The sequence below is a fragment of the Morus notabilis genome, unplaced genomic scaffold (genome assembly GCF_000414095.1).
Source record: "Morus notabilis unplaced genomic scaffold, ASM41409v2 Scaffold114, whole genome shotgun sequence".
Taxonomy (NCBI): domain Eukaryota; kingdom Viridiplantae; phylum Streptophyta; class Magnoliopsida; order Rosales; family Moraceae; genus Morus; species Morus notabilis.
Window position 1 is genome coordinate 275,341 of NW_010359462.1, and position 18,660 is coordinate 294,000.

Genomic DNA, 18,660 nt, shown 5'->3' on the forward strand with positions numbered 1-18,660 from the left:
AGCGGTGCACAGTAGCTGGATATTGCTACGGAGCAGCTGAGTTGTGCTGCTGTTGGAATCAAGTGAGGATCGTGGACATCCTCTTAGACAAATGTAAGGAATTGAGAAATTCTGTAAACTTATATAATATTTGGATTTACTAGACTGTGGTTGATGTCTGTTGTAATGATTATTTACATGAGCATGTATGTACGATACTGTATGTCCTGTAGGGTGGAGCCCTGTGTGTCAGAGGCTCCGGGATTCTGTAATGTAATTTATTCATATTTTAATGCAGTTAAGTGTTGGGCCTGGTTGGGAACCTGCTTTATTAATCCCAAATCGAGCTCCACGTAACCCACCCCGTTTAGGGGGCGTGACACAGCTACCGCTTGATCTTCTCTTTTTCTTCTTCTTCCTTTTCATCTCCTAAGATGGCTGAAAAATATGAGAAAAAAAGTGTTTGTTTCCGCCTTTGAATCACCTATTTATAGGTTTTCCAATTTGGGTTTAAAGTGGGAAAGTTTGGATCAAATTAGGGCGAATTCGGAGCTCTTTAATACCCCAATTTCAGAATTTTTCGCGACCTTGACTTCTGCTGGGTGCTGCGGCGCTAGTTGCTGCACATTGATTTCGTGAATTTGGCTTGATTTTGTGTTTTTGAGCGCCGTGGCACTCATTTTCAAAGCTTAAGCACCCGAAATTTCTCTAAATTGATCATTCTGAGTTTCCAAAGTTATTTTAACCTCCAAAATACAAAACACAATAAAAATATAAAATACTCAAGAATCTTGCTAGGAAACATGGGAAAATTGATCAGAAAACTATATCAAATTACGCATTTATCACAGCTTCCTTTTGAAGCAAACTTATCAAGTGGCTTTTCGGGTTGACTACCAAAATATTCAAATTATTTAGAATTGAACCAGATAAAAATAATGGGTTAACCAAATCATGACTCACTCAAGTTTCCCGAGCGTGATTTGTGTGCACGGAGCAATCTCATTTACGTCAAGTGACGAGATTTTTTGGGTCTCGACTCTCAAACAGGCCTTGTATCAAACAAGCCTCGTACAAAAATGACCATCAACAATAATAAACAAATATTAGTATAAATATTGCAATATTCTGACGATGAAATAAGATTTAAAATTATAAAAGAACGAGAATATTAGAGCACAAAATGCAAATATGGTTATAGTCATTAAGAATTAAAAGAATTCTAGTAATAGTCCTGAATTTTTCATGATCATTGAGAAATTTTGAGGAAACCAAAAAAGTAAAAATAAAAACCCTCAGTAATTCAGATTTATATTGGAGCTTTTGATGTGGACCACAAGTCAACTAGTCAATGTTAACAAAACATGACATAATTCAAATTACAAAGAATTAGTGACGAATTCGGAGATTTATGTTAGTTGTGGCATGTTACCTAATTTTCTCTTGATCATTATACCCAATTTTATTGAACATTCGATCACTAATTTAGAACAAATGCATATTATTTGTGAATCAAAATACTTGCGTGTTCGATTAGCAAAAACATTACTTACGTGTTCACCATTCAATTTTAAATTGACTGATTTATACTCATGTGACATTGGTCACACAGGGATCCCGCTTGTAAGTAGTAAACTTGTATATGAGATTATAAAGTTTAACAGTAAGCAACGGGTATAGTTGTCATTAGTTGATGCCTTCTAGTATTGTGTTCCAGAGATTTATCTTCAATTGCATTTTGATTCCTGACTTTTAATATATCCCACAATTAGTTATTGAGATTTATTTTGTTTCAGTTTCAATTCTTCCGTTATCTAGGTGTTAAATTTTTAAGAGAATATGTGAAAAATAGGAATTAAAATTGAAAACATTTAAAGTTGAGTGACTAAAATAATATAAAAAATAAAAGTTGATTTTCATAAATAGTCTCTAAATTTTAGATATTTCCACTTTGTCCTAATTAACACAAATTATGTCAAATATTAAACACCTAATTAACAAAATGATCGAAACTAAAACAAGATAAAATCTCACAGATCAAATGTAGAACGTTTTAAAAAGGAGTCGAGAAGATTGAGGGTAAACCTGAGAGACTATTTGTAAGATTAACCCTAATATTTTTGTTCTCTTCTATTATTATATTGATGTCACACTTAACTAGGTTTATGGATTAATTCTACTATGTCAAAGTCAAACAACGTGGAAATCCACAAGAAATAAACGTATTAAAAATGAGTTTTTTTTTTTTTTTTTAATGAGGGATTTAATATGTAACTGGTACACTGCTCTATGTATCGCCCCTGAATATGATGATGTGAGAATTTGCTTTACAAATACGTCAATGGAAATCAATCCAGAGGTTCCTCATCAACCATATCCATTAATTAATTATACTTCCCCGTATGTAGTTACAAAAATGTCACGTCTAGCGATATATTTAAACAAAAGGGAGGGAAGAAAGGTATATAACGTAAGCAAAACTGTTTTTAGCATCCAAATTTCCTTCAATACCCCAAGAGAATTCATATAAATGTAGAATGAAAGTTGGATCATGTTCCTAAGAAAGCAGGCAAGCCGAAGATGGCTTCCCTGGTTTAATGACCTGTCGCTGCTGCCTGCTCAAGCAGTGGCATAAACTAGTGATCAGAGCCAGTAGCAGCATCTTCTTCGGAGCTTCGCCGTTTCTTCTTTCCGTCTCCATGCCTCGACCGTCTTGGGGCCTCATCCTCACTTTCGCTCTCATCATTTCTAAAGCTGTTTCCAGCACCATACTGGTCTTCCTGGCGAGCCTTTGCTCCTAGTTGGTAATGTGCATCATCCTCTGGTCCACCGGCTGGACCAGACATCTCCTGACCTCTGACTTGGTCTGACCCTGCACCATATCTCTCATTCCTATCATTGGCCAGTCCCCTCTGATCCCTTCTTGGGGGACGATTCATGTTCTGTGACGGTGGTGGGGGTTGCTGAAACATTGGAGGCATAGCACCTGGACGCATAGGTCGGGCTGGACTTGTGCCTTGAACTCCCATACCTCCCATACACGGAGCACGTCCAGGACCCATCATCATGCCAAACCCACCACCAGGAAACACAGCCCCCGGTTGTGTAGGTCGCCCCCGGAACATCATGCCAGATGTAGGTCCCATAAAATCACCAGGAAATCTGGGACCATATGGATTAAAAGCACGAGGGCCTACATTGAAAAGATCCGGCATGGGAAACCCATCAGGTGTAACAGGCCCATAAGGTGACCCATCAGCACCAATCATAACCGGTGGAAATCCCTGCATGCTAGGCATAGGTCTAGCCCCACGACTAAGTGGCATGTGAGGAGGCCACATAACTCCTCTGCCTCTTCCTCTACCCTGATTTGCCCCAAGAACCTGGCTAAAGCTCTCTTCCTCATCTTCACTCTCTTCTTCTTCATCCTCTTCATTGTCCTCAAATGGGACTATATCTGGGTTCTCTCCACCATTATCTGGGTCGACTCCCTTAGCTTTTTCCTCTTCTCGTTTTGATTCAGCCGCAAGCGAGATTGCCTGTCAAAAGTGGAAAAAGATTTAACAGTCTGCATTTCTTATTCATCTACCCAAGACCGCATATAGAAAGGGGAGACAATATTCCAGTGTGTATATCCACCCTGAAAATTGTCCCTCATTCAGGGGGAAAGCCACCACACCATGTACCAATCAATCGCCATAGAAATTCAGGACTTCACCTCAAGTACAAATAAGATTATAACTCATTAATTTTATTTCCATCCCACTTATCAATAATGTTGATAAAAATCAGTTATACTGCCTATTCAGATATCAGTATTCCATTAACGTTATCTTTGGGTTTTTGGTATCTTTACGCTGCTCAGAAGACAATAATAGTAGCAGTGCTTAGGCTGGAGTGGAATATTACATCATAGCCACAAAGCCCACAACCAGCAACCAAATAAGTAGGGTATCAATTCCGTTATGTTAAGTGGAAGTGAGAAGTGGTAGCAAAGGAAGAGTGGTGAGATTTTTGGAGAGTAAAACAAGAACAATAAGGTTGTTTGGTAAAAGAGATGAGAGAAAGGTATAGAAAATGAGAGGATAAAAGGATCTATAGGTCCCACCACCTTTTATCCACCAAAAAGTGTGGAGACTTTTGGAGAGAAAACTTGTTACTAGAAAATTTAATCTACCTATTTATGCTCGTTTTCAAAGCAAAAGAAAATCAATTAATTGATAGTATAGTCATTTCACTTAATCACCCATTTTTTCCTTCCTACCATACCAAACTAGGTAAAGGAAAAATAATTTTCTTATTCATATTTTCTATCCCTTACATGTTTTCTATCCCTCCTCTAGTCCTCTCTTTCCTTCTTAGCGAACGGGGTATAAAAGTGAAAACAAAAACTACCACAAATGGACCTCTAGGGTACCTTATTCTATTGCCATGGCCCATAGCTATCCTTTTATTTTGATGACCCGAATTTAAAGCATTAGCATTTAACAAATAACAATGTGGAATGCACATTATTACACCATAATATCAAATGCTATATATCTCATGAGAGACTGAGTGGCATCTAATTAAGAATTAATTAAAATTTCTCCTTCTGCCTGAACATAATCTCTTAATTAATATTATCTTCCGATATTTTTAAGGAGAACATACCATAAGTTCACTATCTGGTTCAAGATAAAGCAGCGAAGCTAACTGCTCACCAATTGAGGGCTCTAGCTCTTGACAATCTCTACTAATCTGAGAAATATGACAATGAAATCTAGTCAATTGAAACTCTAATTATACTAGACAAAAACACCTTAGTGAATAAGGATACTTGAAAGTGAAAGGATTTGGTGATGCAGTAACATGCATATATGTATATCTATGTATGTAGGCGAATGAAGTTTCAAGAGTTCTCTCTTATTTGCTCGCTCAGTACATCAAACTGCAACTTGATAGAAGCTAGAGTTAGTTTGTTTTGGCTTCTCCATTTTAATGCTTCATTTACATGTTTGAAAACGCAAGCAAGTTTAGCATAAGACATGTACTAACATACAAACATGTGCTTGTAACTTTCATGTTTTAAGCTCATAATAAGGTTTTCGAGTTTGCATAAAGCAGTATTTCAATAAATTGTATTAGAATATGAACCAAGCAATTCCAAGGTTTTAAAAGGCGGAAATGGGAACTGAGGCATTTTCTATAGTCGAGGTGAGGCATAAGCCTCAAGGCGGATCGAGGCATAAGCCTCGAATGAAACACAAAAAAATCATATAAATACGCCTTAAATAATCAAAAAATGAACATAAACACCATCAACTTTCAAATAATTCTCATTCTCATCTTCCAAATCTTCTTTAGTCAGCACAAGTTTCTTCTTGCCCCCTACATTAAGAAATGCCAACATAACTTTCAGTGAAATGTGAAAAAAATAATAATAATAAAAATAAAAAAAAGATGTCTCCATTAATCAGAGTGAAGAAGGGTGAGTAGAAGTACCGTCAAGTTTCTCAGTCGCCGGCGTTGCTATTGTATTACTGCCGGAGATGTTGAGACTTCAACATGGTCTTATTCTTCCTCAGCAGTTCAAAGTCGCTTTAGGGTTCAACTTCCCTTCTTTTTTCTTTTGGATTATATACAAAAGCTCTCCTTGAACTGTACCCCTTGTAACAGTTTGGCCCCCGATCTTTGAAATGTAACATCTATTCTCCTTAAACAATGAAATGTTAACAAAAAATCCCCCTCTTAGGTTTTTTTTTAGGGAAATTGGCATGTAATTTGATATTTTGGGGTATTTGGTAGCTCTATGGTTTAAAATTTTACTTTGAATTTAAAATTAATTTAAATTTGAACTTTTAATTATGATACATCCACTATTGATTGAATGTAAGTTAAAAATTTTATGAACTTTTTTTGGTAGAATAAAAAAAAATTTACGAGGTTTTTTTTAATATTTAAATTAGTTTATATTCAAATTAAATTTTAAACTATAAAATTATAGAAATACTCTCAAAATAGCAAATTAAATGTCAATTTCAGTTAAAAACCTAACGGATGGGGTTTTTTTGTTAACATTTCATTGTTCAGGGGAACATATATTGCGCTTTAAAGATCAAGGGGCAACGTGTTACAGGGGCTGTAATTCAGGAGAAATTTGTAATTAATCCTTTTCTTTTTAAATCACACTCCAGCAGCAGTTAAAAAGGGGCTTAAACAGCAGCCCAAAAAAAATCACCTAGAAAATCATAAAGCCAGCCCAAAATGCTTCAATAGGCACGTGTGCCTCAAATTCCTCAAGGCAAAGCCTCGAGACAATTAGCCTTGAGGCAGATGCCTCAAAGGTTGGAGGCGTAAGCCTCGTTCAGTAGGTGGAAATCGTAAGCCTCGAATCGCCGAGTGGCTGCCTCAGTTTCAGTCGCACCTCAAGGCATTCGAGGCGAACGATTTTTTAAACCATGAGCAATTCAAAAATTTATCTCACAACTAAGCACCTTGCCAAAAAATAAGAAAAAATAAGAAAAAGAAAAAAACTGAACCTGCTGGAAGTATTTTTAAGTTCCTGACATCAATATCATATTTAGAAGGAGAAAGAAAACCAGGGAAAAGAAAACCTTTAGCAAAAGAGTAACTTTTAAGATTTAAGGTTTTGAATAATACCTTTACTGGCAAGTTCTCATTGTACGGATTCCTTAAATGGCGAGTCTTGTGGAAGGATAGTTCGCATAACTGCATATCGGAAAAGCAATTAGGCATTGCAGCAAAGACTACTTTATCGTGGTGGTGGTGGTGGTTGGGGGGGTGGGGTGGGGAATCATCATCACAATTACTATTTCAAGAGACTAGGGAGTTCTTTTCGCTTCCATTAGTTTTTGCAGATTTCAAAGTTGTGATAGTTATTCCACCCAGTCCTGACTTAATGGTGCAGAGGTAGGATTGAGAAAACTCAGAAGAGGCCTGACTACGCATACAAACACTATTAACTTATTTACTCTAAATATTTTAGTGGTCGATTATCAAGCTGACTTTGAAATTTAACAGATTAGCTTGTTATGAGAAGCGGAACAAATAAAAAGAAAACGTCCATTACTAATAACTCCACGATTGAATGAAACAAATCTCAGAACTAAAGAAAACTACCTTCAACCATTTGACTGAGAAATTCCGCCCATAATGCGCAGTTCCATGCGCATATTTCCAGTTTCCCCCACTAATAGACCCACCGATTCTTGAAATCATCTTTGCACAACCCTAAGAAAGCACAGCCAATTGATGTTTAACATCTCCAGCAGAGCAAAAAGTATTGTTTGAGGGGAATAGCAGACCATGTAAAACCTACATTTTGGAAACAAAGTCTCTAGCAAAATTTAGTACTATGGGACATCCAATTGCAACTACCTGGAAATGCCGAGTCCGATTGACTGAGAAAATTAAGATTACATTTTCAGCACAGTCAAAAGCTTCATTAAGTTTAGCTTCATTGCTCCTTTGAGTTGCCCATACTCCTTGTTGTACAGATAATTCCAGATTTTCACGGTTGCAACTTTTTACAATAAAATACCTAAATTTCATGTTTCCAAATAAATTAAGTTGATGCAATTCCAATAAAAGAAACACCAGTTTTTTTTTTTATTTAAAGAAGAAATAGAATAAAGGAACACACATCAACTGGAAGAAGATAAAAGAACACAAAAAAGCAAAAGAAAAATTCAATGAATTTCCTTTGGCTGGAAGAATGATAGTAGTAATCCAACTTATTCAACTCATTGTTACAACTGACCATCAGAAGTATAAAAGCACCCCAACCAGGCACTTTTCACACGCACACATCTACAATATACCATGCAAAGGGTAAAATAAAATTAGAGAATGCACAGGGACAATACAAAGTGTTTACTTTCTAAACTATGCCAGATGGTCTTATAACTGTATGGGCACATTTGACCGAGCAGTAACACTAGTAGAACTCTGTACAAGGACAAGTCAGTGAGAGTATTGGTCCGAGTTAAGTGGGATCCTAGGAAAGGGAATTCAGATGACACAGAATCCCAAAAAAGAAAGTTATGTAAACGGATTGCTCTGTGCTCTCGTGGACGGAAATTCATGCATGCAGTTAACAACAACAAAATGCAACACATTGCTCTGGACCATCAGAATAGAAGTCCACACAGAAAAGAAAGATGCTGATTACTTTTCTCCAACTACACCCAAACACAAGAAGAAGACTTTACCACAGAATACTTTTTTTTCTAAGATCAAAACATTCTGCAATTCACAGTCCTTTGACAACGCAATGCGTAGAAGAAACATACTCCTTAAACCATACAGCATTTAGTAAATAAGTGTTACATGATGCAGCATTAATAGAATTTATGTCCATTCTCACTGGAAATATAACATGCATTAGAATCAGCCTTCACATTTATGAAGTTAAAACACCAGGAGCTCATTATGCACATACCATTAAACCATTCACACATTAGCAGCTTATAATGTCACTAATTTGAATAAATAACGCAATAAATGTTTATCCAACCATTTCTTTTACAAGAAAAGTTTATACAGTTCTTCAACCTTACACTCCAAATTATTTGACTTGCAAAGCTGCGTATAACTCAACTTCCACTAGCCCAGTTTCCCAGAAGGCTAGCTGACACTTTTCCCCCCTACGTAAGATACAATCCACACATCTCTATTGAAGTTTGGTCTAATATTGAGTCTTTATAATCTAAAGTAAAACCCCAGCAACCTTTTATTTTGAAAGGGGGAAAAAAAATTACACTTAAGTCACAGTTGCGTCCTCCAGCAAGCAGTTAACTAGAAGAAACAACAATACCTAAATGCGTCCCTCATTTATATTGTTCTTTGATATTGAACAAGTTTATTGTAGAATCACTAAGATGCAAGGTTAAAGAAAAATAAATGCTAATCATACAATATGATACCAAGTACCTTCTATACAAACATAACGGAGGAATGAGCTAAATATAGTGTAGATTCAAAACACAAGGAAAAAAGACCGTACTTCCTTTCACATTCAAGGTGCAAATTGAGCTTCAGATTAACTGAATGACATAGAATAAGGAAAAACAAATCTGCCTCGAATATTGTTTATTATATCAAACAGATTCATGGAGAGAAAGTGTTGCTAAACTGATTCCTCCTTTTTCTTTGTTGAAGGGAGCTTTGATAAAAGAAAAAAGACCAGCAAGAGATGTGATAAATCAGTCAATCCCCAAAGCATGACACAGATCAGAAATAAGGAAAGTCCAAAATCAGTCTTTGCATTTTAGATACTCCATGCAAACACACACTTTAATGACGAGTTAAAGCAAATCCATACATTAAATGGTTAAAATACAAGTAGTGTACAGCATTAAGTATTTATAGAAGTAACAACTATAGGTTTAGGAAAAAGCTAATTACACCTCAATATAACTCTATTGGGCAGTTATTGATCGATAATAACCTCCTATACTAATGTCCAACAAAGAGCACAAAACAACTGATTTGCATGTAACCTAATAAAAGACCTTAGGTCTCTGAACACACCTAGATATTCCTGGAGGCAGAGGTGCTACTGTTCTGTTTGCCTGATTAGGCAGGCCAGTGAAAACATTTTGTATCTGGTTCTGACCAACAGGTTGCTGGGACGGCTGTACCTGCTGCTGTGGCTGCTGGACATTAGCAGACTCCAATATTGACGGTTTTCCGACGACACCTTGACTGACCGCATTAGGGCCAAGTGGAAGCAGAGGTTTTTCTCCTAGTTGAGCAAAACCCCCAGCATTCCTTTGTTGAAAAAACTTGTTTGAGTGGTAGTTGTAAGAACTCAAATGCTGAATCTTCTGAAGGACTTCTTCCACAGAGGGTGGAGGTCCAGGCAACTTTGCATGTCTGTAACGGCAATCTGGACCATTTGGACAAAAACCTAACTTGTACCTGCAATTACAAAACATTCACATTAAATTATATGCACATAGACTTTTAACCATACGCCCAATGAAATGACATATCAGATAAATAAGGGCGCGTTCAGAACAACAGAAAGAGCATCAAATCCTCATTTGCTCCCAGAGAAAAGTTATATCTGGGTACCTACACTAAGTCAAAAATCCGATAACCCACAAACTCAAATAAATCCATATCACTTCCTTTGGTTACAGACTTAACTATTGAAAATCGTGTGTGTGTGTGTGTGTGTGTTATGCACATATACATGTGTACATATGTTAAACCATGTAGTTCCACTTGAACAAGTTCATGTAAATTTCTATCCCCCTTCCTCAAGTAAACTAAACAGATTTTATTAACAAGAGAAGTGAGTAGGCGCAACATGGAACAAGGTAACTATTGAAAAGAAATCAAGCTTTTATTGACTTCCCTTGTTTACTAGAAACTCCAAATTAGCACATAAACAATATCACCAAACAATTAAAACAGTAAAAACCAAATCTTCGGCAACGTTTCACCTCTTCTGTAACCTAAACCACCTCACAATCAAAAAAGAGCTTTTCCCCAGGGGAAAAAAATTGAAAAAGAAAAGGGAAGCTTCGGATACGAACATGTTACATTCTTTGATATCTTCGTTGGTGTGCTTGTAGACGCAGTCCTGCTCGCGGCACTCGCCGTAGAGGCGGAAGAACCTGCAGACCGGCATCCGCGACTTGTCGTACTGGTGCAGGAACCCGCAGGCCTCCCCCTTCATGCACAGGCTCCGCAGCCAGTGCCGGCACACGGTTTGCCGGAAGCTCCGACCACGTCCGGGATTGGAGGCACCGCCACCGCCACCGGAAGTGGGGTCTGCCGAGACGGCGGAGTTTGAGGCGGCGAGATTGTTGGAGGCGGCGGCGGCGGAGGAATCGGGGTGGATTAGAGCAGCGGAGGCTGCGGCAGCGTTGGGAGGGCAGCCACCGGCGGTGGTGTCGAGGCCGCCCTCGAAGTCGAAGCTGAGAACTCCCTCCGAGTCCTCCATTGTTGATTGTGGTCGATCTCGTCTTCTTCAATGGAGGATTGACTTTTTGTTTTTTTTTTTCAAAGAAGGGAAACTAGGGTTTTAAAGGAAGATATGTAGAATTGGGAGTTCGTAATTGGGAATTTGGAATTGTATTGAATGAGAAGAGGACGATGGCTGATAGGAAGTACAAAGAGAGGGAAGACTTGTGAGAAAACAGGAGAAACAATCGGGAGGGTTTAGGGTTTTTCTTAAAAGAAACAATCAGGAGGGTTTCGGGCTTTAAGAAAATAGTAAGAAATAGGGCGAGATTTAAAAGTTATACATTTACCTTAAATTGGCATATGTACTAATTTTTGTAAAATTTTAACTACAAAATTCTGAGTTGAATCATAATTTATCATAATTTATAATTAATTATAATATATTTTTTTATAAAAATATATATAAATTAAAAATAATTTTAATCTCATAATTTTAATTATGAATTAAACGAGCTGTAAATCTATAATTTTAATTCCCCTCGAATCCTGGCCTATTTTCCTCCACTCTTTTTAGGTGATTTCTTCTTCTGCTGTTTAAGCCCCTTTTCAATTGCTGCTCGAGTGTGATTTGAAAAGACAAAGAAGGGAAGTTGAACCCTAAAGTGATTTTCAACTGCAGAGGAAGAATAAAACCATGTTAAAGTCTGAACATCTCCGGCAAGAATATAATAGCACTGAGAAACTGACGCTACTTCTACAGTTCTACTCACCCTTCTTCTTTAACTCTCAGTAATAAATACGGCTATTTTTTTTTTTTAGTCTGAATTGTCGCGGAGACTTTTGTCTTGTGTTCTATATTTTGGTGTCACGTTGATGGAAACGTGGCTCTTATTTGATCTTTTTCCTTTTCTTTATTCAAGATTAACTACTTTTTTAAGATTTAAGATAAGATGCAATACAGGTCCTTCTATTTTATTATTCACTCCCTCTCTCTTTCTCGTTTTTAAACACAACTAGCGTTTTTTAATGTATTGTTTTGCTGTTTTATAGTTTGTAATATGTATTATCAAAGAAGTTCACAATTAACTATCCATTTTCTTCTTAAGACAAAAATTAAGAATTATCAAATCAAAAATTTTTCTATCCGGATTGTTCTTTATATTTATAATATTATTTTCTTCTAGATAATTACTTGTACGAATACCTACCAATATATTAAATAATTTTCATATTTATTGAGTATAATTATAAAAATCTCTTAAATAAAAAATATTATCTTCTTTTAGATAATTTTTTATAGGGATATCTACCCGCATATTACATAATTTTCGTTCAGTATAATTATAAAAATCTCTTAGTTATTATTTACTTGTAATGGTAATCTATAAATAGATGAGATTTTCTTATCTTCATAATTAATAAAATTATATGATAAACTATATTTTTTTAACTTTTTTTAGTTAATTAATGGCTAGTGAACTATATAATTATTAATTAAATTATTATGTAATTATGTTGTGTATTAATTTACTGAAAAATAATTGTAGTGATTTATGCAATTATTAACTAGTTTATTATGTTATTAATTTATTGTTTTAATTTTCACATTTCATTGAAAATTATGTTGGCATTTCTTAACGTAGGGGCAAGAACTAAGAAGAAACTTGTGCAGATCAAAGAAGAAGATTTGGAAGATGAGAATGAGGAGTATTTGAAACTTGAGTGTCACAAATCTAAAAATCATTAGATTGTAAGGACTATCAGGTGATAGCATGAAAAATATCTTAAATAATTCAATAACCAAACCAAAACCTAATAAAACTCCAATTAAAATAATGGATTCATGATTAAAATGATGATAAATGACAATAGAATAAACCAAAAATAATCTACACAACAAAGATACAAAAATTATGATATGTAAATTCTAAATGGTTTCATACGCTGGATTTTAATTTAATCATTATTATATGTCTTTTATGGAATAATCTGCCCAATTGCTACCGTCGGTGAGCCTCTAGTTATCAGCGCGATTATAATCTGTTAAATTATGATCGGTCACCGGCAACGGCCATAATTTGACAGATTATGTTCATAATCTACCAAATTATTTTCTACTCTCAACCAAAAATGACAAATTCTCTCCGGCTCCGGCATCAATCGGTGATCGTTGGTCGCCAGCCATAATGTGTCAAATTGTTTTCAATAATCCGGTAGATTATTTTCATAATCAGAGAGATTACTCTTCATAATCAGATAGATTACTCTTCATAATCAGATAAATTACTCTTCATAATCAGATAGATTACTCTTCATAATCTACCAAATTATTTCATAAGTTCAATAAAAAAAAATGCTTTCTGTCTACTATTTATGGTGCTGAAAAAGAATCTAATAGATTATTTTCATAATTCTCAAAATCAACGAAACAATTTCATCAAATTATACCCTCACGGGGACCAAAGAAAATATCAAAAATCAAAATTGCACATGAAACTCCCACATTTCCTACAAAACATAAATCTAAAGATTGAAAGAGATTGTTTGTCATCAAAATTGTTTGTCATCAAAATAACTATATTTTCTGCTTTGGCGGATTGACTAGAGTTCTTACACAAAATTCCATCACATGATAACTAACAACAGTGAGATGTTCTTTAAAACATATTAGTTTGAGAAATGCACAGGATCACAAGGGCATAAATCAGTTACCAATCAGCTATATCTACGGATCAATATAAAATAAAATAAAATAAAAAAATTGATTATCAACACCAACTTTATGTAATTACACAAATTATCCCGCTATCAGTTTCCGTGTCAAAAATTCTATGTACTCATCTCTAGAGACTCACCCAAGAATACCATAGCCATTAGAGCTCACTTAGAGCCCAACGCATTATACTCCTTCCCAAATCCCGTTACAAAAGAATTTGCATCTAAATCAAGTACAATCCTTTTGTTGTTCTGATCTGGAAAGAGAATGAAAACACAATATAATATATCCGGTGAGAAGAATAACCACCGAATTTCCAATTCAAATTGTCAACTTTTTTTTTTTGTTGAATTCCACAATAAACATTACGTATAAATCAATTAATTCCTGAAGCATGATCATAGAAAATGACTTGAGATGCAGTCAATTTTGACAATGTTAATAAGATGATGTTCATATAACTCTCAACCAGAGACAGCACAATAGAAATTAACTACTGTTAAAAAAAAAAAATGCAACATACTTGCTAAAGTCCGCAGATTTCTGTAAAAAAGTAATAACCAACAAACTCTCATTAACATTTCTGTTCCCACTGCTCAAGAAGATTAATCTCCTACCATGAGGGAAAATGTTTAATTAAGTTATTTTGACAGTGTGTTAATTGTAAAAAAAAGACTGTTGCTGGAAGTACACCATTATCAACTTTATATTTAACCAGAAATGACTTAGCTAGTGATAATGCGCTTAGCTTCATTTTGGGGAGAATTTTGCTCATGGTTCTGTAATTTTGGCCATTAACTGAGCTCAGGAGAGACTATATAAAATATAAAATAGTTATTTTGGCAAATTTTAAGGAAGAGTGAGAAAAATACCAATTCCAAGACAAGGAATGCATTTGCAAGTGATCTCTTCCCTCATTTGTTATAGTAACTGACATATCCTGAACCTTGGCAGCTTCTACATTTTGCCGTCCACCCGTAAACAACATCCTTGCAATCTTACAATTAATGTGAGAGAGAGAGTCAGAGTCAGAGTAGATCCAAAACTGAGGTCTCGTTCACTTTGCGGATTCGAGTTTTCAATTCGAGTTGAGATGTGACATTTTTTGAGAGCTTTTTACTATAGCAGAAAAAGTTAAATGTGATATTTTTTAAGAGCTTTTTAAGCAGAAACTTAAAATTTAAAACTCAAATCAGTGAAATAAACGAGTGCATCTTATTGTTGAGCCTTTTTTCCCCCTACTATTCCTTGAGCTAGAGGTGTCTGATTTTGTTCTATCAATTTGTCACTTATAAAGGTACACAAATTGTCACAGCTTGCTAAAGAATTTCTCCTTTTCTTTTTTTCCCTCATAAAAAAAATGTTAATAACTTGCCTAAGCCATTTTTACTTTACTATGCCTTATCCGTTTTGGTAGTAGAGATGAAATTTTAGCAAGAAGTCTTGAACAGAACAGAACCATTTGGCCCAAAAAAACTACTAGAATTGGTTCTGAAGAAATCCATTAATCATTCTTCGGATCCTACTGCATTCCTACTCCGACAACATTGGGGAATTTTAGGGAGAAACAAAACACCCCATTTCAGATATTTAGGTAAACACCTCTATCAAAAGTTCATTTTAAGAAATTGCTTCTGATCTAATTTAATAATTTTTTTTTTTTTTTTTGTAATATAAAAGCCGATGTGACAGTTGAAAAAACCTTTAAATTTCATCCATTTCTCAGACCTAACCAAGTGAAAAAAAAAAAAAACCCTCACTAAAGTTATTTTCTTTCCAAACTCTTCAATATTCCTTCTCTTTTTCTATGGTTTCTCTCCTTTCTCTACCCATTCTCCACCGCCTTGTACTAAAGTGCCGCCCACGCCCCTTGACCATTGGCCGCCATGACGCCTCTCTCTCCGGTTGATTGAAATTTGTTTCAATGTGAATGATATTTTTTTTCTTTAAGATAGATGACAATTCTTCTATCTTGGGGAAAGAAGTGATTGTCCCATTTTCTTAAATGCAATACATGATTCAATGAAATCACGTTCGTGATTGTCCCATTTTCTTCTGTTGTTTGTTGGTGATTATTATGTGGCTGTTTCTTTTTTTGTTCTTGTTCAATGAAATCTCAATTATCAAAATTACAAACAAAAGAAGAAGAAGAAGAAGAAGAAAGAAACAGGGAAGCCAAAACATACGGTAAACTGTATTGGGTACAATAGTTCCTCCGCTAATATTGTTACCTTTGAATTTCAGAAAGTACAGACCTTAATAAATATTAAAATTCATTTGATTCGCATATAGACACATTTAAAGATACAAACACGTGAATAGAGATTCTTACAAAAATAACAGCTCAGAAAAAAGTTTATGGTGATATATAACTTTGAATGCTTAGATTCTTACTGATTGATTTTTACGGCCTTATTTTTATGGTATAGGAAAACTCATATGATTAGTCAGATCATTGAAATTGATGTAGTGTTGGTCTCAATACAATTTGTGAGAAAATATATAAGAAAAATGTTTGTAATGATTGGTTGGTGCGTTAATGAGTTAGTGTTAATCGTCAATATTCCTCTATCAGCATCAATTAAACATGCTAATAGTCTATGATTAGTATTTAATAAGATGTTTTCACTAGTTGCTTTACGTATCATTTTTTTCTTTAGAATTATACTGTTAGTTTAGGAATCCGTCTCTTGCACTCTGTTAGAAGTATACTGTTGGCTGTCTCAAACCTGACAAGTTTTTTCAAGCTTTTTCATGTCTAGTAAGTCAATGTGGGGGTATTTAATTTATTTGTAGGATTACTTTTAAAAATTCATCCCTGAACTATGACCATTGTAACACTTTATCCTCCAAATGTCAAAACGTAACATCCGCTCCTCACAAACTTTGTTCCGTTAACAACAAGTTTTTTTCTTCTGTTACAATGAGTGATGGAAATGCCACGTGTCACTTATTTAATGAGATTTAAAAGTGTAATTACGCTTATACCCTCCTAATCAGATTAGATCCTATGGATTAATCGACAGAATTCACCATCTTCATTTCCAAAATTCACTATCTTCGAATTTTTTGAGGACAAAAAAAAAAGCCAAAAGAAGACCATGAATCTCCCAAAGACCCAAATCCTAATTCCACAAAAGATGAGAGAAAGTACATTGAAAATCACAAAAACTCGAAGAACCCAGAAACAAAAATCGAAGAACAGAGCACGAGGAAGAAGAAGAGGAAGAAAGGGAAAAAGAATAAAAGAAAAAAAACCTACCTATTAACAAGTGCTATGAAGATTCACAAGAATCTAGCGTGCTAAAAAAAAATTTTGGTTCTCTCAAACAAATCAAAGTGACTGCTCAAGCTTAAACTTAGTCATATTTATATATGCAGACATTTATACACACACATAGACATATACACATACGTGCATGTATATATTAATACTTGAGATTTACAATGAAAATTGATTTTGTTTATCTGATTTTTCTTTTTGGGGAAAAACTTCTAACCCTAACTTCATTAGCATAATCGACAGAATGGATTAATCCTTTTTTCATTTACGCATTTGAGTTTTTTAATCCCTTTTTCAATAACCTAGGGTTTTTACAGCATATTTTACGATAATACCCTCATCAGATGGGCTAAATAATTGACACGTGGTGAATTCTGTCACTCAGTGTAACGGAAGGGACAAAATTGTTAACAGAGCAAAGTTCGGGAGGAGCGGATGTTACGTTTTGAAATTTAAGAGGTAAAGTGTTACAAGGGTCATAGTTCGGAGGGATTTTTAAAATTAATCCTTATTTGTATGTTCCAGTTACTTGTTCTTTGTTTCAGAAGAAAATATCAAGTAACTTCCTCTTTGTCTTATTTTTTCTCTTTCCATTTTGTTCCTTTATATTGTGTAATTGTAATGTCAGGATTGAAGTTTGTCGCGAGAGATTCATGTTGCTCTTTTGAAGCTGATTATAAAAGATATTGAATGTGTTGCAAGGATACCTATAAGTGGATTAGGAGTGAGCCCAGTTTAAGGTCAACTTTTCCATTTTCTAAGATTACAACCATTTGAAGTAGGTCAAGTAGAATACAAATGACGAGAGTAAAATAAATCAAGAGATCCATAGCCCTTTTGTCACGCCCCCCAAACGGGGTGGGTGACGTGGAGCTCGATTAGGGATTAATAAAACAGATTCTCAATCGGGCCCCACACTTAACTGCATTAAAATATAATTTCATTACTACAGAATCCCGGAGCCTCTGACACACAAGGCTCCACCCCACAGGACATATAGTATCGTACATACATGCTCATGTAAATAATCATTACAACAGACATCAACCACAGTCTAGTAAATCCAATATTAAATAGGTTTACATAATTTCTCAAATTCCTTACATTCGTTCAAGAGGATAAACTCAATCCTCACTTGATCCAACAGTAGCAACTCCAGCTACCCAGCACCGCTCCTCGAGTCTCCTGGGAGGGGTTTAACATTTAAAACATGAAACGTGAGCGAAAGGCCCAGTAGGATATAATTTGAAATATTTAAAATAAATGAGCGCATGAATAAATAATTGAATACATAAATAAAATAAGACATTCAGTCCCGACAGAACAGCCGGAACCTCACATCCTTTTTCTCAAAGGAAATATAACTGAAAATAACCATGTTATAGGCTTCAGCAAGTAATTAGTACAAATTACTTACCTAACCAAGTGCCTCGCCTACCCGGACCGAGTTTCGGGTTATGCCCCCGAGGATGCACTCTCCGCATCCTATCTAGGCCTACAGCAATAGACTCTATTACCAGTTCACAAGATCTCTTTGCTTAAGAAATCATTCATTAACATTTTGAAATCGTTAATACGACCCCACGAACTACTCAAGCCGCGGGCCCCATGACTGGACAAACCATGAGGTTCCATGACTAAACAAGCCATGGTTTTCAAAGCATTTTCTTTCACAAATCAATCCCTGTCTTTAAAACATTTTCAAGGCCAAAATCCTTTTTGAAAACAGGCTCACAAGGAAAAGGGATAGAAATCCTACCTC

The 18,660-nt window shown here is 35.3% G+C and overlaps 1 protein-coding gene across 2 annotated transcripts; it reads right to left on the reverse strand.

The window, feature by feature from the left end:
- Positions 1-2,280: 2,280 nt before the first annotated feature.
- On the reverse strand, positions 2,281-11,203 carry LOC21402673 (30-kDa cleavage and polyadenylation specificity factor 30). Of its 2 annotated transcripts, XM_010094375.2 has the most exons (7): positions 10,527-11,203; positions 9,514-9,903; positions 7,360-7,522; positions 7,102-7,212; positions 6,622-6,690; positions 4,633-4,719; positions 2,281-3,518 (listed from the first exon to the last, which is right to left on the reverse strand). In XM_010094375.2, the coding sequence occupies exons 1-7, from the start codon at positions 10,934-10,936 to the stop codon at positions 2,616-2,618; spliced, it is 2,133 nt and encodes a 710-aa protein (XP_010092677.1). In that variant the 5' UTR covers positions 10,937-11,203; the 3' UTR covers positions 2,281-2,615. The 2 variants fall into 2 exon arrangements, with proteins under 2 accessions (XP_010092677.1, XP_024018926.1); XM_024163158.1 differs by lacking the exon at positions 4,633-4,719.
- Positions 11,204-18,660: the final 7,457 nt, after the last annotated feature.